General features: G+C 40.1%; 1 protein-coding gene and 1 long non-coding RNA gene across 4 annotated transcripts in view; both read right to left on the bottom strand.

Moving 5' to 3' along the window:
• Positions 1-9,563: 9,563 nt before the first annotated feature.
• On the bottom strand, positions 9,564-10,381 carry LOC129723425 (uncharacterized). Its single transcript, XR_008727759.1, has 2 exons — positions 10,024-10,381; positions 9,564-9,959 (listed from the first exon to the last, which is right to left on the bottom strand). It is a non-coding gene; the product is annotated as an uncharacterized LOC129723425 (long non-coding RNA).
• A 2,473-nt stretch (positions 10,382-12,854) lies between these two features.
• The window catches only part of LOC129721593 (catenin delta-2), a 69,852-nt gene continuing 60,759 nt past the window's right edge, over positions 12,855-21,947 (bottom strand). For all 3 annotated transcript variants that reach the window (XM_055674346.1, XM_055674344.1, XM_055674345.1), the window contains 3 exons: positions 17,330-20,300; positions 16,464-17,264; positions 12,855-16,404 (listed from right to left, as the gene is read on the bottom strand). In XM_055674346.1, the coding sequence (XP_055530321.1) occupies positions 16,397-16,404; positions 16,464-17,264; positions 17,330-19,241 (2,721 nt within the window). In that variant the 5' untranslated portion in view covers positions 19,242-20,300 and the 3' untranslated portion in view covers positions 12,855-16,396. The remainder of the gene's footprint in view (positions 16,405-16,463; positions 17,265-17,329; positions 20,301-21,947) is intronic.

Raw genomic sequence — 21,947 nt, 5'->3', positions numbered from 1 at the left:
AGTGCGATTTTGCATTGAATCGTTTCAAGGGTTTGAGTGTTGAATATTCAATTGATATTTTTTTTCAGCGAGAAACTGTGTTAAAAGATGTTTTAAAAATTTCAGACCAATATTTTTGTTAGTATTTCAAAAACAAATAAAGGTTTCATATCAATACGGTTATAAACCGTTTTTTTTTTATTTTGGCCCCCAACACAGGACTACAGCCTCAGGCCACACGAACCATAAATCCGGTTCTAATCAATTTAACCGTAAGCGGTAATGCTCTCGCTATGCGGCGCTCGCGTCACTGACAAAACAAGCACTTATATCGATAAAATATGGCAGCATTTATGCATTGCACCTGGAGCACAAGACAGCTGTCGTTAGTGTTTTAACATATTTTGATTCGAAATTTTACACACGATTTCATTTTTTTTAAATAATTTTCTCGGTAAAGTAAAATACCGAACTACTTGAAAACATAACGTTGTTTCGTAAAAATTTTGCCTAGAAGTCGAGAACCGAACGCGTTTACCGAATCGGGTCCTAAAGCTCTACCAGTTTTTACATAGGGTATCGGCTCTATTATCGTCAGGTTTGTCCAATTATCGTCCGGGGGTTTAACGAAGTCATAGCGAACATAGCTCTGCGTTATTAAGAATCATCAAGCAAGAATTTAACGCTCTAGGACATCGTTAATCCCCCTGACGACAAAAGGGAAAACTTGACGATAATAGAGCCGATAGCCTATCATTTAAAAAAGTCGCGTTTTTTAAGCAGAATGTGATTTTTAAAAAATGTTTATCGTTTTCCTTCGACTTTTAAATGAAGAATAAAACAACTGCTCGAAAGGTCTTATAGACTGTTCCGAAAATTAAAATACATCTTCTTTCTTGAATAAAACAAAAAATACAGGATTTTTCGGGTCATTTTTTTCTGAAATGTAGATAATTAGTGTTTTCTTTCCAGTTTCAATTCAAGTTGGGATTATTTTTCGTAGGATACGCGAGTTCTCTAACTTTTCTCTTAACACTACTCATAAGCTTTTGCACAGTGTGTTCTCCGACCATTTTACCACTTTAAGCCAAGCTTTTTTAAATTTTTCAACATTGTCCGCTGGTTTGACATATTTCCTCAGCTTTGCCTTGGTCAAAGCCCAAAAAGTTTCAATAGGGCGAATTTCAGGGCAGTTTGAAGGATTCATCTTTTTTGGGACACATGTGACATTATTTGTTTTATACCACCCTAGTGCATCCTTAGAGTAATGGCAGGAAGCAAGATCGGGCCAAAAGATTGAAGGATTGTTATGCTGCTTAACCATGGGTAAAAACCTTTTCTGCAAACACTCTTTCACGTAAATTTTACCATTCATTGTGTCATTCGTAATGAATGGACGAGATATTTTCCCACATTCTCAAATGGCCTGCCAAACCATTACCTTCTTGCCGAATTTTTCGGTGTAAATGGCTTTCACTGGTCCAGGGACATCCTTTCCCTTCGGTGATGTATAAAATTGCGGTCCTGGCAGAGTCTTATAGTCCAGTTTTATGTAGGTTTAGTCATCCATGATAACACACCCCATTTTTTTGGTCAGAAGTTTGTCATAAAGCTTCCGAGCTCTCGGTTTCACAGATTCAGCTTGTTTTGGATTTGGTTTTAGCTGCTTCTGCTTCCGACGGGTCTGCAGACCCATTCTTCCCTTGGCACGTATAACGTTACTCGCCGAGGATTCAAGCTTTCTCGCACATCTCGTACTGATACTGAATGATGCCGCTTGTAGTATTCCTTAACCTTTTTGTCCATTGTGGGATCAACAGGCCCGGGTTTCTACCACGTCTTGGGGCATCAGTAAATGTGCACTCTTCACAATACTTCTGCAATGCGGTTTGAACTGCTCCGACACTTATACCTTCTTCTCTGGCTAATTTTCTTATAGAAAGACCACTCACGGTGCCCCATTTGTGCACAATTCGCTTTCTTTGTTCGGGAGAAAGGCCACGCATTTTCAAAATTTCTGATTACTTTTGCAACTGAAAATAAAAGTATTAGTATAGGTGATTAAAATTACTGTTCGGCTGACAGCTGACGCTGCAGTAAAAATGATGATGATGATTTGCAGGCAACATTTTACCTATCAAGATTCTATTTGCAGTGAGTTATCACGAGTTTACGTCGTGGGAAACCTTAAATATTTAGATTTTTTCCACCGGGCGCTAGATTTAAATTAAGAAAATGCAACTTCAACACGCTAGGTACCTACCAACTTCTGTAAAAACATAGCCTGAAATTGAAAACGAAACCGTATTCCATATATTTCCTATTTCATATGTATTTTTTTGACAGTAATGAGTGTACTAGATGCAGCATATAATTTCTAACCAGCTGCAATGTTATTGACGTCGAGTAGGGTAAGGTGGGGCAAGATGGATCACCAAGCCAAATTTTTGATATCTTGTAATTGAAGTTTGTTTCGGTCTACTTTTCAGATGATTATATTGATGTTATATATATATATATATTTTATAAAATTATGCCAAAAAATAACAAAAATCAAGTGTTGGTTCGCATTTACAGAGTTTTAGAAAAGGTTGTTTTTTTTAGTTACACTGTAAAAAGGGCGAAGCAAGATGGGTCACCCTCTCAAAAAGCGCAAAATTATGATCAAATCTCAATGAACTCTTTATGGATAGCAAGAGAAATGCCTTCTCTTTATAAATAACATAAATATGGAGTTGTCTGGTCCATATTATACCGCCGGAAGGGGTAAATTTTTCTCGTCGATTACTTTATGCAACATTTTGCTTCAATAAGCCGACTTCTCTACTGTCGGCTTATTGAAGCAATGAAAGTTTTTTTTCCAGAGTGACAGCACCGTTTGCGTCGAATCTAGCCTTAAAACTGAAACGTTAACAATGAAAAAACAGCTGTCGATGCGAACTATACTGTCTCGTCTTTGGTGACCCTTGCTGCCCCAATCATTAATTTAGTTCACGATTGTGATATTCATGATAATTTACATTTATTTATGCTAAAAAGCATATTATTTAGTACATCATGAGCAAAACAGCTTCTGCAATAAATTTACTTCAAATACATTTTTTTCAAAAGTGTGATTCGCGTAAGAAACTTATGTCGTTTTCGTTTTTGCACTGCAGCCACTTCACTTTGTCCTATAACTGTTCTTTTTATCATTTTGCGGACTACCTCAGACTACCATTTTTCTGTCCCGGACAGTCCGCAAAGAAAACAGGGTGCAGTTTTGAAGACATTAACACATCCACAATAAAATAAAAAAATGTGTTAAAATCGGTTTGCTTAGATTATTATTATTGATTTTTACACCGTACTATCATCGTTCACTTAATTACTTATTTTTCTGGCGACAGATCATTAAGATCCTATGCCGAATCCAGAATACGTCTCCACAAAACTCGGTCTTGGGCTGCTACTCTCCAGTCTCCCCTTACACCCGCTGCTCTGGCATCCTCGTCGACAGCACACATCCAGCGCGTGCGCGGTCTGCCTCGAAATCGTCGGCCTCTATCCGATTCTCTGCTAAATATTATGTTTGCCGGTCGCTAATCCGCCATCCGTGCTACAGCCCACTGTAAGCCGTGTTTCATCAGCTTGACAATATCAGCGTGTTTGTATACTTCGCACAGCTCGTGATTCATGCGCCTGCGCCACACCCCGTTCTCTAGTTTGCCTCCGAGTATTAATCGCAGGATTCTACGCTGGAAGACCCCAAGCGTTCGTGGATCGGCCTCCTTCCACGTCCACGATTCATGTCCGTAGAGCGCCACCGGGAGGCTCAGAGTCCTATAGAGCGCAAATTTTGTACGGATCTGTAGGCTACAGGACCAAAGCTGGCTATGCAATCCGAAATAAGCCCTATTCGCCGCCGCAATCCGGCTCTTCACCTCGCGGCTCACCTTGTTGTCACATGTGAAGAGAGTACGAAGATAAACAAATTCGTCGACCAATTAGAAAGTATCCCCATCCATCTTCACCGCAGTACCAACACTCGTAGAACTACCACGCTCTCTGCCAGCCACCATGTACTTCGTTTTGACAGTGTTTATGGTGAGTCCAATTCTCGCAGCTTCCATTTTGAGAGCCGTAAAGGCCTCCTCAACTGCTCTACGATTAACACCAATTATATCAATGTCGTCCGCAAAACCCAGAAGCATGTGAGACTTAGTGATGATGGTGCCGCTCCTCTGCACACCTGCCCTTCGTATTGCACCTTCCAAAGCTATGTTGAACAGCAAGTTCAAGAGCCCGTCATCTTGCTTCAGACCATCCAACGTCATAAACGCGTCCGAAAATTCGCCCGCTGTCCTGACGCATGATGTGAAACCGTCAAGCGTCGCACGTAACAGTTTAATTAGTTTTGTTGGGAAACCATGTAATTGTAATTGTGTAGTATAGAAGGGGGCCTAGGGCCAGGTCTCCAGTGTATATACCGTCCATGCTATACTAGTAGAATAGTGGAGATGGAACAATAAAGTGATCAGGCGGATCAAAATAGTATTGTCCAACTTACTGATTTAAGACAGAACGGCAATACAAGATTTTTGCACGAATCATTGTAATTGAGCATGATATCGTGCAACCCTCAAGCACTTCCACTATCTCATTTCGAGTAAATCACTAGCCATACATAATAAGACATTGGTTGGGATGTATGCACTTGTAATGCATTTAAAAAATTTGATAAAAATAATAATAATATTAAAATAACAATAATAATAATAATGTCTGACTCATTATTGTATAGAAGAAGAGAAAAGCAGAGGCGTCTCGTCCACCTGTTCAACCTGTTCATAGGACAGGTAGACAATCTCAGAAAAAACGTGATTTTTTCATATTTGTAGAGTGGATGAAAAATCATCGAAGGTAATTTATTTGTAATTTTAATGTTATCCCGAACATCCTTATTTTATTTTCTACATAGTGGAAATTTATGCACCATAAAGAATGTAACCTGATGGGCTACACTTCAGACTACGCCATACAACTCACACGCAACGCAACCCACACGGCCACACGCAATAATGACTACCGTTTGTTCAGACCTTTCACCTGAACTAACCGCCGTTCAACACTTCTCTGCACCTTCAAGAGCGGAAGGGTAGACGCAGTCATTTATGCTTACCACTACTAATGCGACGCCTCGCGTAAAAATGACATTTTTGGTTCAAACTTTCTGCTGAACAAAACCGATGTCAGCGAGAGAAAACATTCATTAGGGGAAAGTAGGTAAAGACGGACACCCTAAGGTTTAATCTAAATAATTACTTAGGTATTGCTATTCAGATCGCAGTAGTCATACAAATTGAAACTTAAGGTCATTTGTTTTCATAATCATTTTTGGTATTAGTGAACTTCCTCCAAGTTTTATGTGTTTTGGGTCTTCAAAAATAAGACTACAAATTGCTGTTTTTTGACATGGTTGGGAAAGACGGACACTTGGGGTGGGTAAGATGGACACTACGAAGGTAACGGTGGACACTCACAAAAAAGATGTAGTACGTTAAGTATTCTTTTGATTTATGTGTTAAGTGATGGCCATACATTACTCTACGTTATTAGAGTCTATCTATACATCACGTGAACAGTTTGAGAGGATGGGTTTCGATGAAGGCGAAAATTCTCCGCCTATATGGCCTGTTCTAACTGATAAGTGATTAATATCTGCTGGTTTCTCTTGCGGGTGTACTTTGTGAATATCCCTAGTACACAACAGATGCTACATGTGAAAATTCTTGGAAAATCCGTGTGTCCATCTTTCCCTACCTTAGTGTGTCCGTCTTGCCCGACACTGTTGTAAATTTTTCAAACGATCGTAGCTCTTCATCGGAACATCGAAAATCTGCTGGATTTTCACTAGAAAACCGAGGAAAGACCAATTAATCACTTTACTATTGTGAACAAATGAAAACACGTAAGTTTCACGAGTTTTTCACTAATTTCCGTGGAATAAAAATTACATGAAACTGCGCGTTCACGAAAATGTTCTTTGTTTTACTTACAAATTTGACAGTTTGCTTGCTGAAAACCGATAATGCAACTCAAAAGCATTAACACACTATAAAGAAGGTATTCGCATCACTCAACTATCATAATACATTCTAGTTTGTGAAATATTAAAAGTGTCCGTCTTACCCGCAGTGTCCGTCTTTACCTACTTTCCCCTACACACCACCTCTCTTCAGTGTCTGGTAAATCTGTTTCGTTATGCCTTTCTGTTTGAGAGAGACCACGTGGCCGCGAGAGTTCGCAGATCCATCTTCAGAGCTTTCGTAGTGCAAATGAAAAACGAGCAAATTCATTCATTATTTCTGTCAATGTGGTGGAATTCTTCCGTCGATGTATAGTTTCATTCAAACCTCTACACCCATTTTGTTCATTCGAAAACTTGAACCTCGCATATTCCGCATAGTATACGTTTGTCTTCTTACACGCTGCTTTCTTTTTAGCTTAAAATTTTAACATCGTCTAAGGAAACGCTTTAGCATTGAACTAATATTTGATAAACAAAGATAGGTTTTTTACTCATGCGAAAAGTTTAGAGGCAAAAAGATCATAAACATAATTTTAATTATCGTTGGACGAAACCTGAATGATACTGACATTGCATATCACAACTCCATCCGTCGAGCGAACTTTTCTAGTTTTTCGACGGATCAAGAGTTATTCACGACTAAAACCGATCATTGAGAATCATGATGCGATAAATGTGGATAAAGATTTCCTCTATGAAATGATGCAGATATCATTATTCTACGAGAAAATTATCGGAAAACTCGCGGTCATAATAGACCGTAAAATTTCTTTGCCATATAGATAAATGTAGAAAGATAAAAGTTTTCGAAACTGTTATCACGATACTGTTGTTTCAGTGTTGCAAATGTTGATTGAACAGGTAGCCCACTTGGTCACGCGTCGCCTCTGGAGAAAAGAGAAAAAAGGATACATTAAATAATGGTACACTAAGGCCTCTGCCAGGCCGAACGCCAACTCGAGCGATCGGGCGAAACTCCTGCCGTAGGCCGATGAACAGCTCTACTTACGGCTGTTTATTTACCCGCGGCAAGAATTCCGACCGACCGCCCGGGTCGGCATCCAGCATGACAGAGACCTAATGTCTCCCCTTACGCTGTTTTTCTACGCTTTTTTTACGCGGATTTCGGAATTTATGTGTTTTTACGCGCTATTCCCTGCATATAGAAAGACTTCAATAATGTCAGTATGAAATCAACAAAATATATTCTGTATATTTTTATGGACTCAACAACTCAAAACTCACAGTTTCGAGTAAACCGTTTTTGAAAACCAACGCCGAAAACGTCGATAATGAGCAAGTTATACGAGTTGTAATCTCATTTTGTGTTTTTTTTAGAATATTATAAATTTGAGCTATAAAGGCACATCTCCTTAAAACTCTGGATTTTTTGTGAATTTTGAAACGGGTCTTTGTGAGATAAAATTTAATCGTATTTAGCATCGTTTGCCATCGAAAACTCAAAATTAAAAAATTTCAAGCCGCGCCAACACCGAATCTAACCGACGATTTATTTCTAACGAAAAGTAGAAAAAAAAGAAAGACAATATAAAAAGAAAAAAAGAAAGAAAAAAAAAGCGAAAAACAAAAACAACAAAACTGTGGTTTGGTCCACGTGTGAGATCCATTCTTCAAAACTAGCCTTTTGTAAAATAAAAGCATATTTTAATAAGTTGAAGAATTCTCCCACATAGGAGATAGCCAAGAGAAGTCATAATAGGAAAAAGGAAAAGTAACAGATGGCCAACTCTCTTCTTTGTAGATCGCCCCACTCGAAAACCGCATTGGTATTCTCCAACAAAAGCTTCCTGCAACGGCCTCAGTCGCTGGAACAGGATACGGGAGAGAATTTTGTAAGCGGAATTGAGGAGGGTTATGCCTCTATAATTGCTACAGTTGAGCCTATGTCCCTCGTTGTAGATAGGGCATGAGTCCTTCCAACCAGTCCGTAGGTAGTTGTTCCTCAGACCATACCCTTATGATAATCTGGTGAATTGCACTACACAGCCGCTCGCTCCCAACTTTGAAAAGTTCGACCGGTAAGCCGTCTTTCCCAGCGGCTTTGTGGTTCTTTAGCTCTTTGCAAGCATTCTTTACCTCGTCCAATGTTGGTGGGTCCACAGCTTGTCGTTCACTACCAATGCATATTTTTCAAATTAATATTAAGTTCCGTCATTTTTCAGTAAATTGGCAAATTTTTCGTACAGTAGCACAAACGCGACAAAAAGACAACGGCGATAATGACCAAAACAAAACAAAGTGACAGCTACCTCTGGTATTACGCACAGCATTGCAACTGCTCGGAAAGTGTTTTTTTTTTCAGCTGCAAAGTGTAGTCCGGGACGGTATAGTCCTGCCGTAAAAACGAATTCGACATTAACGAAAAAATGTTTTATTTAGTAAAAACAAGTTATATGCAAATATGAACTATGAGCACGTGATACATAGTCGAAAATACGTTACGCATCATGCAAAATTATTGTCATCACAAAAAAAGTTATTTCACGCTCAAAAACGGCACTGACCCATCTTGCCCCACCTTACCCTACATCCTTTTCACGCGAATATCGCACAAAAAACAGTCTCCTGTGCTAATCAGCCTTAGCCAAAAATGGATAATCTATGATCATTTCATATTTCTAAAGTTCAAATCCAGAAGTCGCACGGTCGTTTTTAATTTTGCGTTGAATCGCCAATAAATATTAGTATAATTATAAATACTTCAAACCGTACCGTACCGTCAAAATGTAACCAAACACGCATGCGCACCGCTGAATGAATAACTATGAACGATATTGTACTATTAGGCTGTCACTTGACAATAACAATAAGACCTGACTTTCACAGACCGGCTTAGTCACTGTGGTACTAGTTTGGCGATGCCGGTTAGGATCAAAACAAGAGCGAAATAATACATACACACTTAGATTTTATTGCCGAGAACTCAACAGCTGATAAATTCAGCGAACTGTTTCACAAGTTTTCGGTAGAATTTTCATGAACTTCGGCAGACGAGATGTCATAACTGGCTGGTTCACGGTAAATCGATATAGTTGCTGAATGTTCGTCGAAATATATTGCTGATATTTGTTAAAAAGTTCGCCGAGATCGATCAGCTGTTGGGAAGTTGGCCGAGATGAATTAAGTGTGTAGATGTTTATTAGCTCATATTTAGGAGTTGTTTTATTTGTGTCTACTTACTGAAATATTAAGATCACAATCATCCTACAGTTCGCAGAGCCGCAACAACTTTTCTAAGGGAGGTTGTATCGATGTTTTTCGATCGGGCTTTCAGGGTTCGATTATCCATATAATAAGTAGATCAAAAGATTTGGTCCAATCTCAGATGTTATATGAGGTAAAAAGCTTCGATGCCCAAAAACTGCTAAAATTATTTTTTATATGGATTTGATATGCAATGCGTAAAGTGCAGTTAACAACATTTTTGTCCTAGAAAAATGGTTTTCTGGGAAACTATGAATAGTGGTATCATGTGAATTTATACAATCTGGCATTTTAATATTCAAAGAAAAAGTTTTGTTTATTTTCTGAGGAATAATTTTCGAACATTAATCGCTATCCTTTCGCAAATTTCGTAAACAGCTACAATAGGTATCATCATGCACAAAAAGGTAAGAAAAGGTGCTTCACTCATACCTCTGTAAATAAATATGAAATAAACCAGCAACACAAGGAACAAAATAACGCAGGGCCACCAGAGCCCGAATGTGAAGCCCGTCACATAGTAGGTGGACTGTGCCAGCACCGCCAGCACAGAGTAGGCAAACAGTGTGATCACCACACAGTGTAGAATGAAAATTTTCGTTGGTCTTTTCCGCCCTTTATTTTCCATTTCCTTCTACCTAAAGCGTGCAGTAACGAGAACGTTAAATGCGCTACGGTCGTTTAGCTACAAGAGATAAACAATATACATGAGAATGATTCACACATAAAAACTGTGACTATTGACATACCGGAAAAAATTAATGGGACAGCGAACTAAATATTCAATACTCGTAAATGGACTAGAACTGATCACTTTTTCACTAAATATATGATAAAAACAAAAAAAATCACCGTTAGGTTGTCAATTGACAATAACATATAAGACCTGGCTCTCACGGACCAGCTCTGGTCACTGTAGTACTAGTTTGGCGAAGCACATACCGCCGTAAACCAGTTAGAAACCATGAAATACACTAGGTTTTTTTGCTCGGATTTCAAAATTAACACGGATTTCGGAATTCACGCGTTTTTTACACGGATTTCGGGTTCACGCGGATTTCTTTAGAGTGTCCGATAAAGTTAGTTATTCCAATTACTGAATATTCACTGATTAATCTAACCTTTTTATATTTTTCCTTGATAATCAGCTCGATTCGCTGATGGAAATACCACTACTATTGATTTTTTTTTAAAAGTATTTAGCAGAAATGATCGAAAACCTTTAGCAAATGAAGTTTGTTTACGCGGATTTCAGAATTTACGCTACGTATCCTCTGCGTTAAAAAGACTTTATGTTTAGAACCTCACTTTTTGTTGTTTAAATTACACGTAGCACCTATTTGTTTCTATTTACTGAAATATTAGTTTCACAATCACCCAACAGAACTTTGCAAAAAAGTCAGCATTTTATTTAACCGACGTTGAGATAAGTTAAGAGCACAAAACAAGAACCACTTTTCCAATGGAGGTTGAATTGGGGTTCTCCGACTGAGTTGAAACTTTCAGGGTTTGCCTATCTATTTAATAGAACAATGTTTTGCCTAATTTCAGATTTTATGTAGGATAAAAAGGCGCCAAGTGCAGTAAAAAACATACGATTAAAATACGAGGTCTTAGGAAAATGGTATGTATAATGGTATCCTGGAAATTGGTATAGTCTGGCATTTCATTTTCTAGCGGAAAAGTTTCAACTATTTATTTTCTGAGGAACAATTTTAGAGGAATCGTTATACAAACTAATATAATTTTTTTTATCAAATCGAAAATCTCAAATGCATATGCAATAGGTAACATTATTACCCAAAATGAAAGAAAAGGTTCCTCATACATTAAAAAATGAACAAATTTGAAATAAACTAGCAGCACAGGAAACGAAATCATGCAGCGCCACCCAAACCCGAATGTGAAGCCCGTCACATAGTAGATAAACAGTACCAGCACAGAGTGGGTAAACAGCGTGATCGTCAGACAGTGTAGAATGTAGAATACATGTCCTTGGTGGATCTTAGTATGTAGCATCACCAACAGTAGAGAAAGATACTTGATCGTTGTTGAACCAAAACGAGAACGTTGAATGCGATCAGGTTGTTCAGCTACAAAAGATAGACAATATTAGTAAGAACTAGTCACAGGCAGCTTGTTAGATCCATGAAAAAGATTTAAGTTAGCGTTACAAAAAAGATAGGTACATGGATAATCGATTAACACGCGCCTCAAATTGTATACAATTCAACATGTAACCAATGAAGGAAAAAAATACACTAAATTAATAACAATCGACGACATTTTACTATTAGACTGTCACTTGACAATAACAAACAAGACATGGCTTTCACGAATCCGTTATAGTCACTGTAGTACTAGTCTGGCGAAGTCAATTTTGTCGAAGGCCAGTCAAAAGTAAAACTACAGACAAACGTTTAAATAAGAACAACATTGATCGAAAATCCCGTGTAAATTTACAGAGAGAACTGCATTATAAATCACGTGTACATTAGCGCCGCATGGTGACCTTATTGGTACAATTTTTTTTTCGCAGGAGGCCGGCGTCACTGATAGCACTTTCTGGTTACGTATTGATAGTATACTGTTGAGTGCTGTCACGTGAATGATAACAAAAACAAATGACCTGGTCAGCAGAGATGCCAGATGATTTTGAAATGTTTCCACGATACGCAGAAAAATCAGAAAAATCTCATTACATGTTTTCCCATCCGAGATGCCATGTGCGAGTTGCTCAAAATCGCTTGCTTGATGGCAATGAAATATAGTAAGGTACGGAACTCCCAAAATAGTTTGTTTTGAAAGTTTCAAGCTGAAAATGCATTCCTGCGCTGTTAAACAATGCGGAATACGGTTTCAAATGGCATATGCTTGTTGACCGAGATCTACGTCGTAACTCAAAGGCACTTTGCCTATTTTTCACTATTAATACAGACAAATGTCTTCTTCTTTCTGAGTTGTATGCTGCCGCTATTCGCATAAAAGTCCTATGTAAATTTTGTGAGAATGGGTCCATTTTGGCATGTTTTTCAAGAATAGCCATTAACAAGCTGAGGTTTCATTCCCACAACCTCGATTTTAATGGCTAATTTTGTAGAGTACGCCAAAATGGACCCATTTCCGCAAAAAAAACAAGAAAACATAGGACTTTTACATAGGACTGTTATGCGAATAGCGGCAGTATATACTTATTAAAATGACGGGTCGTCCATGCACCAACTCAACTCTATTGTTTGTCTTTATATGCACCAAAACAAGATGAGATTAACAAATGATTTGTTGTAGGGCTGTAATACAGAAGCATCGAAGACGTATTATTCGAAGATATGGTGGAGTCTTCTGTAATAGGTCCTCAAACTGCTAAAGAACAACTGATAACTGCCTCTGCGATAAACCCTTGCTTTAGTGTTAAGGTGCTTGTAAAACGGTTCCATACGAGGTACAAATTACTTAAGAAATTCTAGTTGTATACGTTTTACGCTTGAGTTTTCTTCGCTCTAATAAAAAATAAAAACCAATCATTCAAATTGCACCCTGAGAAGCTAAGGCACATACGAACAAGTAAGAGCCAACGGTGTTTATTTTTTGAATATCAATAATTTATTTACCTTTTATTGCATTTCAAAAATTATGTATGCTTATCATTTTTAAAATATGTTGTTGCCTTCCTTTAATTCCTTAACTAATGAATCAGTGTGTAATTTTTTTAATCCAAGGTATAAAATAATACAATAAAATAAAATGTAAATATATAAAACTAAATAAAGGCTCTTTAATAGTAATGAAGAGTCTGTTTCATTCTACTGTTTTTTTTTCTCAAATAAACAATAAGCATGGAATCCAATTTCTTCAACTATACGCGTCATTCTGTTCGATTAGTTGTGGGTTTGTTTTTCTGTTTTTTTTTTTTTTTCCTGGAATACATACATTTACGTGTAATTGTTTGTATATACGTTTGTTTCCTTGTTTTTTTTTTTAGATTAAGTATTACTAATCATACCATTCTTCACTGCGCCACACAGCTCTTCATTCAGTAGTTTTAATTTCATTTGCCTACTTGTTTTTCCATTTAACTTTTAGTCATGCACGTTCCTGTTTTCCTTGTTCTCCTCTATCGATAGTATATTTGTTTTGCTGCGTAATAATATAATTTCGAATAATTGTAATAATTAGTTGAGAATACCCAGTGTGTTGAATTTCCATTTTTTTTGCATGCTTCAAACCTTCCTACTATATGCCGTGATCAGCAATCTACGAGCTAAACATAAACGATTTAATATCCTGCCTCTGGCTTGCTGCTTGCGGTTTCATTTCATGTTTTCTGTGGACTCTGAGCCACGTAATTTTTTTTGTTTGTCCCTATCGAATAACAATCATGTCTTTTTCCGTTCCAAATCAGTTTTGTGTCGAGCTCCTTGACCAATTACAAAAACATCATATCAGTACAAAAAAAAGCTTTTTGATTAACATGTTTTGTATGAAACGGATTTTTCTTTTATATGCTGACCCTAATGAATTGTATTTTTTTTTTAGTTTTTCATGAAGAGTCAATTGAGATACCGTGAGTGACGTTAGATGTGTGTTTATGTTTTTGACAGCGAGATCGGTACGGCCGGCAAGAATTGCTACCCCATTGGAATGATTACGATCTGCTAAGCGACTAAATTATTGAACTGAACAGGCTGTGAATATGTCTTGGAGGGGAGGCGGTGAATTTTTGTCCCTAGTGGTACAACTGCTGCCTGTGTCCATGGGCGTCAGTAGATGCGTGCTCTCATAAGATGCGACAGTTGGATAGCATGTGTTGTGTAGAGTTATTGTGAATGAACGAACGTGACTTGATGGTGATTTCTATATTGTGGTTTAACATGTCTGCTTGCTTGTTTTTTTTTTTTATATGATAAAATTGACCATAAATGTATTACCCTTCCACTTGTATGTTTTTTTTGTCGTGTTAAGTTTACATATTACATACGTTTCTTAGTTGTTATATGTACTGGGTTTTATAAGTTGCGTTAACAATTATTATTTCAATTTGCTCTAATCTACGGGCTTCGAATGTGTTATTATTTATACGCGATTTTTGTTTGTTCGTTTACTAGATGTACTTCCTGGCTGCCTTTAACAACCCAGCTCTGCATTTCGTCATGTTTTGGATGTTTGTTTGTGTCTGTGTGTGCTCTCATAACAGTAACGGATTGTTAGACCTGTTGTGAGAAAATCGTTTCCTTGAAAAAATGGTCGGATTTTCTACTCACCACAAAAGGTCGAGCAACCTCGAAATTCCTCACGGCGATGTTCGATTGAGCGACCAGGGTTCTTGATGATTTTTTGTTGTTCTGTTTTTTTTTCTTTTACTTTGTTCGGTAATGTGATTGGTTTGAACTATTACACGTCGTAGTACTGAATTGTTTACACTATATATATATAAGGTAGTAGCGAGGGTTAAAAATTTGTTGCTGTTTGACTTCCTGCTTGGTTGATGGTTTCCTTACTTGCTTATTTAGCGGAAAATCGTTTTTTTTTCGAAAAAAATGATCAAATTGATCTCATGTGCTTTCTACACACTGTTGGTATTTGTTTTAAAATTCTTTGAACGCACTTGATTTCCTCGCGTCGTACATGTTATCAAAAAGTTGAATAAATGAGCGTTTTCAAGTTTTACCTAGTTATCATAATCCCTTACATGGTTGTGGTTGTATGTTTTGTTTGTAGATTACTTAAGAATATTTTATACAGGAATCTGAATTGTTTAGCTAGTCCCTTTAACGATTATTAAACTACGTTTGAAGTCTATGTGTGTGTGTTTTATTTTCTGTAGGAGCGTGTTCGTAGGCATGTGTTTGTATTTTGTGTAAAAGGGTCTGAAAAATCACCAGCCCTAGGGTGTGGGTTCTGCTGTATGAATGCGATGAGTATTTGATAATGTTTATTGAGGGCGTTCCTCATCGAATGCGCTGAGCACTAAAATGTAGATACATATACACTTTCGCTTGGCTAGGCAACGTGGTCACTGCCTTGCATTGCAATGTCTCGACCCGGTTTACAATGTGCTAATGGGTATTTTTTCAACGAAGGGAAATTCACAGGGAATGTGCACTGGAGGAAGGATGTGAGTGAGGGATTATAATAGACGGTTAGTAGAATGAATCAGTTGATCGGATCAGTCGAATCAGATGGAAAGCGTAAAATGCCATGGCTAGAAAAACATTTTTCTTAGGAAATGCACTTTTGGCTATCATGTTTGAAAATTGAAACAATTAGCCTGAACCAACAAGATTGCTTTCGTTTTTCCCCTGAATTCGCCTATCTGTCGAAACTGTTATGAAGCAGACCTAGGAATCTCATCTGCGAAGACTTATCCCTAGGTTTAACTCTCACCTATCTCACTGATTCAAGTTTGTTATAGCTATCCTGCACTCGATGACATTAATCAAAACATTATCATAGCTTTTGTCCAAGTCACATTTATAGTTCATGTTACTTGGGCGGTATTGATCAAACTCTTCAGATCGACACTGGAACGTCTTTCCATCTGATCTCTCAGAACAGTCAACTGGGGAGACACGTAAACATAAAAAAATTCTGACCTAAAACTTAACTGCAATCAGGGGGGATTGTGGTGTTACAAATTCGAAAGCGCATTCCTCCACCTTCAGCCTTTATGATAGAGTTGGAGTGGTCTAAACTTGTATGAGCGTTAGAAAGGGTGAGTGTGACTTGATACTTGAGTGAATGGGGGAACTATCCAATTTCAGTTTCTAAGAGCTCTGTCGAATAAGATTGTTTGATGTTTTGAGAGTGGATAATAATTTACTTTGTAAGCTATACTCTACAAACATGTGATACTCGTGTTTTTGTTTTTCTGTGTTTCCTGTTTTTTTACTGGACGACTATTATTCTGCTAGTCGCGCACTACACTATACACATTTTAGCTAGGAAACCACGTGTCTTTCTGGGTGTAAAATTGGGTTTTGCTTTGTCGCCCACAACACAAAAGATTCCACCGAACTCCACCAGGTGGCATCAAATACCTGTTTTCAAGTTATAATTGTTGAAACGTCAAGTTTTCACTACTTTTTCTGGCTACCCTGATAAGTCGGATTGTGCTTGGTAGATTCATCTGCCTACAGTTAAAAAAGCACTATTATAGACGATCGCCGGTAATCAATCGACTAGAACTTACCCATTTTGAGCGTACCATCACTGGGTGGCAGCGACATGGCCTGGCCGCCATTGTTCGCCGTTTGCTGGCGCTTCATGGTACGATCTTCGTATCTGGTACCGCTCTGGGATGCCATCGGACGGTTCAGTGTGTTGTTGGGTGAATTTGGCGAGTTGTCGCTGTAGTTGCCCCCGTTACTGCTGTTCACATTCCGTGATGCGATCGTTTTAGTCACAAAGTCCTGCTCCTTCCAACCATGTTTCTTATAGGTGTCCCTCAGCTCCTGATGCTGCCACATCGTGAATAGCAACTGACCGGCAAACTTCAGCACCCGGGGGGTGTATTTTAGCCGCTGTCTGGTCATGTTCATTAACCGTTCAACTCCCCCGGCTTCCAGCAAGGATCGAGCAAACTCGGCATTCTTTTTAATCACTTCATTGAGCGTGGCCAGCACGGCTGCAATCGTGTCGTCCGAGGTACCCTGATCACACTGTGGATTCCCCGAGGGTAACTTTTGGACCAAATCTCGCATCGCGTACTTGCCAATCAATTCTTTATTTCTTTGGTCAATAGCTAAATTTCGAAGGGCCGTCGCTACCGCACACACCACTCGATCAACCTCCATCCGCAGCAGCTCAACGAGGATGGGAAGGCCCTTCTCCTTCCGTACGGTAGCGCGAATTTCTATACTCGGCTGCCAATAGCAGGCAGCCAGATTCTGCAACGCTCCGGCCGCTGCTTCCAGTGTTTCCGGATTCGAGCAACTCTGCAGTAAGGCAAGATAGGAATGTACAACGTCGGGCTGCCACAGTTGCTCAGCTCCTGTAAAAGGGAGAAAAAGAAGGTATTAAAAGATATCAAACGTAACAAATCTTTCAATAATTTACCTTTATAATGTGCAGTATTTTTATACGCCATCCTCGCCGGATCTCCGTTAGCGGTGGAGTGATCCTTCGGTTCAGCGGCTTGTTGGGCTGCAACCGCCGCCGCTTGCTGCTCTTTTTTCTTCTTACTCGCTCCGAAGCAGCCTAGGTTTTCGCCCTTGGACGAAGCTGCACTCACTATTGCACTACCGTGCGACGTCCCGTCCGCGCTGCTATGGTGCGGAATGGGATTCTTGTCGTAGTTCGGGTCCTCCACCTCCTGGCAGCGGTAGGAAAGATTGCGCAGTATACACACACAGTTTTCGACGATTTTGTTTCCGATGTTGGATTTTTCGATCGCTATCCGTATCACGTAAAGCAGCGAATCGACTAGGCCTTCGCACTCGCGTAGCTTTTTCCGCGCGTACTCACCGGCTGAACTTACATTTCGCAGGATTCCAGAGGCATTTCGGAACACCGTACTCCAGCAGGTTTCGCCCGGATTGGTGGGATCCCAACCCGAGTGCGGAATGATGATGTACGACACGATCACTAGGATGGCATCATCGATGATGAATCGCTTCAGATCTTCGCAGGAGGACATGTTCCAGATGATGCCGGTTACCAGCTCCTTAATGTCCGATTCGGATGTTCTTCGCAGCAAATGGATGAGCGCCTGAATTCCTCCGGCGTTGTTTATTGCACGCTTGTTCTCGTCATTTTGACGACCGTATGAAAGATTTCGCAGAGCACCACAGGCATTCCGATAAACGTCGGTGTGTTCATGGCCCAGCAGTTTGACCAGTGGCGGAACACCGCCGAGAGTTCGAGTTCGCTGTTTGTTGGGATCGTCCATGTAGCAAAGATGCTGCAGGTACGCTGCGGCGTTGGCTTTAATGGCGTTGTTGGGATGACTAAGGAAACCGATTACTTCGGTTAAATTTGGATCTCGCCATTTCATCTGGCGTTGATCGTCTAGATCGGGGCCATCAGGTGGACCATTGCCAGCTGATCGATTATTTCCTCCTGGTGAGGTTATAATGTGGTGCTGCAGAAAGACATGATTGTGGATTTGCAGATTCGACATATGCTGCGGGAGATCGTCATCACCATCGTAGTAGCAAGCACCTTCCGGTGGAACGACACCTCGCTGATTTGCACTGGCTGCAGCTTCGTAGGCAAGCTGCTTTGTGGCATACGTAGGTTCGTTAGCGCCGGTTGGGTCGAGATGACCGTGGGAACTGATCGTTCCGTAGGGAGGAGTTGATACGTAACCGTACACCATAGCGGATGGGTTGTCAGGGTAGAGGCGATCTACGGGCCCACCGGGAGACGGGGCTATAACGTACTCACCCATTTCGTCGTACTGACCCTGTAGATAACCCGGTGGAAGCAAATTTGCAGATGGATTGCCCATCTGAGGCACATTCATCGGAAGGGGTATCGATGATTCGCTGTTTTCGCTCGAATTGTGTGGCGTCGAACGATCGTTTATCTGATACTCTCCGAGGTAGGACTGTGGGTGGGGAGGATGATGAACTCCGGATGGGTCGTAGGCAGAATCTGCATACTGTGAGTAGTGTTCGTAATCCTGATAGTGTGGCTGGTACTGTCCTTTTTCGTTCGGTCCTCCCATTCCCTTGGCTCCGGGCCCCTGCAGATGGGACTGCGACGCAGCTGCGGCCAGTTGTTCCTGCTGGTCCAAGTGATTATAGTTCATATATTGCGACCTGGTCGTGTAGATTCCCATCGGCATCGGCACGTAGTCGAGCGGTTGTCCATCGGGTCCCATGTCGAGTGGCATTGCTACATAATCGAAGGGCTGTCCATCCGGTCCTAACTGTTTCACCTCGCGCACGACCTTCGTAACGGTCGTGATTTGTTGCGTCGTTTGCTGCTTGTGAGTACGGGCAATTAGTTCATCCTCACTATGCATTGATGATGGTTATTTTTCCAGTGTTCAATAATTACGTTTCAACACACGTAACAACACCCTATAAACTAAACTTCTATTGCACTCGAGTACGCCTCACCGCTTACTCACCGACCAAAATCGTACCCATCAAATCTTTCTCTTCTTCAAAGAGATACACATCACTATCGCATTGCAGCACACAAAAGAAACAAGCAAACAAAAATTCGTAAAAATCTGTTCCAGATAGTGCGCTTTTACCGCAGCCTTGATACCGACAGATAGTGACCCCGGAGCATTTGTCAACAACGAAATTCCACCGACAAGCGCATCCTACTTCCGGTATCGACACAATTACTCTGCCTAGGACTACCACTACTAGGTTAACTTTTCTTCTATCTTCCTGCGATACGAAACACTTTGTCTCAATTGACAATTTCGTTACTAGATAAGCGCCGCTTCCGGATAAATAAGTGCCACTATAATTAACCTATCGCTCGTTCTCTGTTCGCTACTCTCTTCTTCGTTTCATTCACTTTACGCTACCAGAGATGTGAGGGCGAGGGACGATCGGCTTCGGAAAAAATCCACCCTTTTTCACCCGGAACGTGACTTTAGGAAACGGTTTTTTTTTGTCCGGTTACACAACCAACCTTGCCGCAAGGTACTTCACCAGCTAGCGTATTTGAGTGTGTGTTAGAGTACCAAGGAAGAGAACCACATAGATTAGATGTGTTTTCGGCATTCACCGTTTTGCCACTATTACGGATCGTCGTCTTGTAGCCGTCGTCGTTGTTACCGCCGCGCGCTGTGACCTATTGAGTCCTATCTATGGATGGCAGGCCTCCATCACACGCGTTCGCACATCGAAGAGGAGGATGGGGGTAGATGGAAGGCCTATATTCCTAGCGCAGTCTGTTCTTCGTTGCGAAATCGTTGTTGGGAGAGGTGAGGCTGCCGGCTGCACTTTTTTATCCCTTCGGCTGTTCTGAACGATTAAGACGTTGTTCGTTGGCTCGAATCGGCCGGAAAGCTTATCAATTCAGACACTTCACTTCCAATGGCGGCAGGCAAGGCATCCGTCTATATAGAAAAAGAATGAAAGAAAAAGAATCCGTATAAGTATTTGCGCAGAAAGTGCGAATGCAGGGAACGTTTATTTGTATTTTGAATAAATTGCAAACAAACCAAGGACCGTTGGGAATGGAGTCGAGTGCGTGGCGAAGATGATTGGATTAGGTGGAGCAGTTGAAAGGTGCCTTAATTCAACTTTTTTTTCTGCAACGCAAATACAAGTTATTTGTCGTGCTGTTTCCATTTTCGGTTTTACTTGAGCAAATTGTATCACCAAAAAAAAAAAACGAGAATAGAACGCGATCATAAATCACCAATTTAAATTTAGGTTCAAAATCGGCCAAACATGAAGCATCATTTGCTTCCTCCTGCAAATCAGGCCGCAATTACTCCCGCACGCATATTGGCGTCCATTGTATTCAAATTTGTCGCTATTGGGTCATAGAAAGCCGGTAAACGTGGAGCTCAATCAGCTTCATTCTCTTTGATCGGTTGGCCTTTACACGAAACACACAACATTCACAGTCCCAGTTATCAATTGTGTGGTGCGGCGGTTCTGACGGTTTATGGGCCCTCTTCGGCACGGGTCAAACTGATAGGCCCGTAACCAAGCTACAATAGCACACATAGGTCGATACGCTACCGTACGTGAGGTAGGTTCTTTTGACGTGGTGGGGCAGCAGGATGGTTTCGGGTTAAGTCATATTAAGCTAATAGCCTTTTGTTTGATCGGTAGCCAAACCACGCTTGCGAAAAGTGCCATAATGGGACAGAGTTGTGGTTCCATTTGGAATGTAATGACATGCCATCGGCTCGGCACAGTCTAGTGAAACCTAGTTTTTCGACACTAATTCAAGCAACCACGCCCGAGTCTGAGTTGTGCAGTATTTTAAGCAACTTTTTGATACGATTTTAATGGCTGTAATTGCACGTTTGCTCACATTATATCATGAATTAAAATCTTGAAGCGTGTCTAGTCAGTTTCAAAAATAAAACTCCCTGATTCTCACCGAAAATCATAATTACCTGTGGTTATATAGCTCTGTAAGCGAGTGTCTCTAAAAGAGAAATGCGTTGATATCATTTAATTTGATAACACAGTTTTAGACATATCAGGAAATACCAGAATGACAAAATAAAAAAAATTAAAGTTGATATTAAAAACTTTAAATACATGAAACACTATCTAGGCTTACTTTACGTTACATTCATATTCGAAAAAAAACCTGTAATCTAAGAAAACCACAATCGAAGATTGAGGCAAGTGAAAATCGCGTCTTCAAAATTAGAAGAAAAATGTATCATAAAACGCGAGAACAACAATAAAATCGCGTCTCCAAAATTAGATGAAAAATGTATCATAAAACTCGAGAACAACATCTACAGCTTAACTTGACTGACTGCACATATCAATGGTTGCACTCCGTGATTGATCCGAATTAGTAAAATTGCACAGTGAATCCACTGAATGGGACTGGGAGTGACCGACCATTGTCATTGTACAAGTTTTAGTGACTCAATACTTAGAAGGGTTAATAACGACGCCGGCCACGACCTTGCAATCAGGTGGGAAGATGAATGGGATGTTAGCGTGACCCTTGCTATTTGGAAACCGTGTTAACCTCTGCATCTCCACAAAGGCCACAGAAAGGAGGT

This window comes from Wyeomyia smithii, chromosome 2 (assembly GCF_029784165.1).
Source record: "Wyeomyia smithii strain HCP4-BCI-WySm-NY-G18 chromosome 2, ASM2978416v1, whole genome shotgun sequence".
In the NCBI taxonomy this organism is placed as follows: Eukaryota; Metazoa; Arthropoda; class Insecta; order Diptera; family Culicidae; genus Wyeomyia; species Wyeomyia smithii.
The sequence above is the reverse complement of the archived record's forward strand: the minus strand, read 5'-3'. Positions and strand labels throughout refer to the sequence as shown.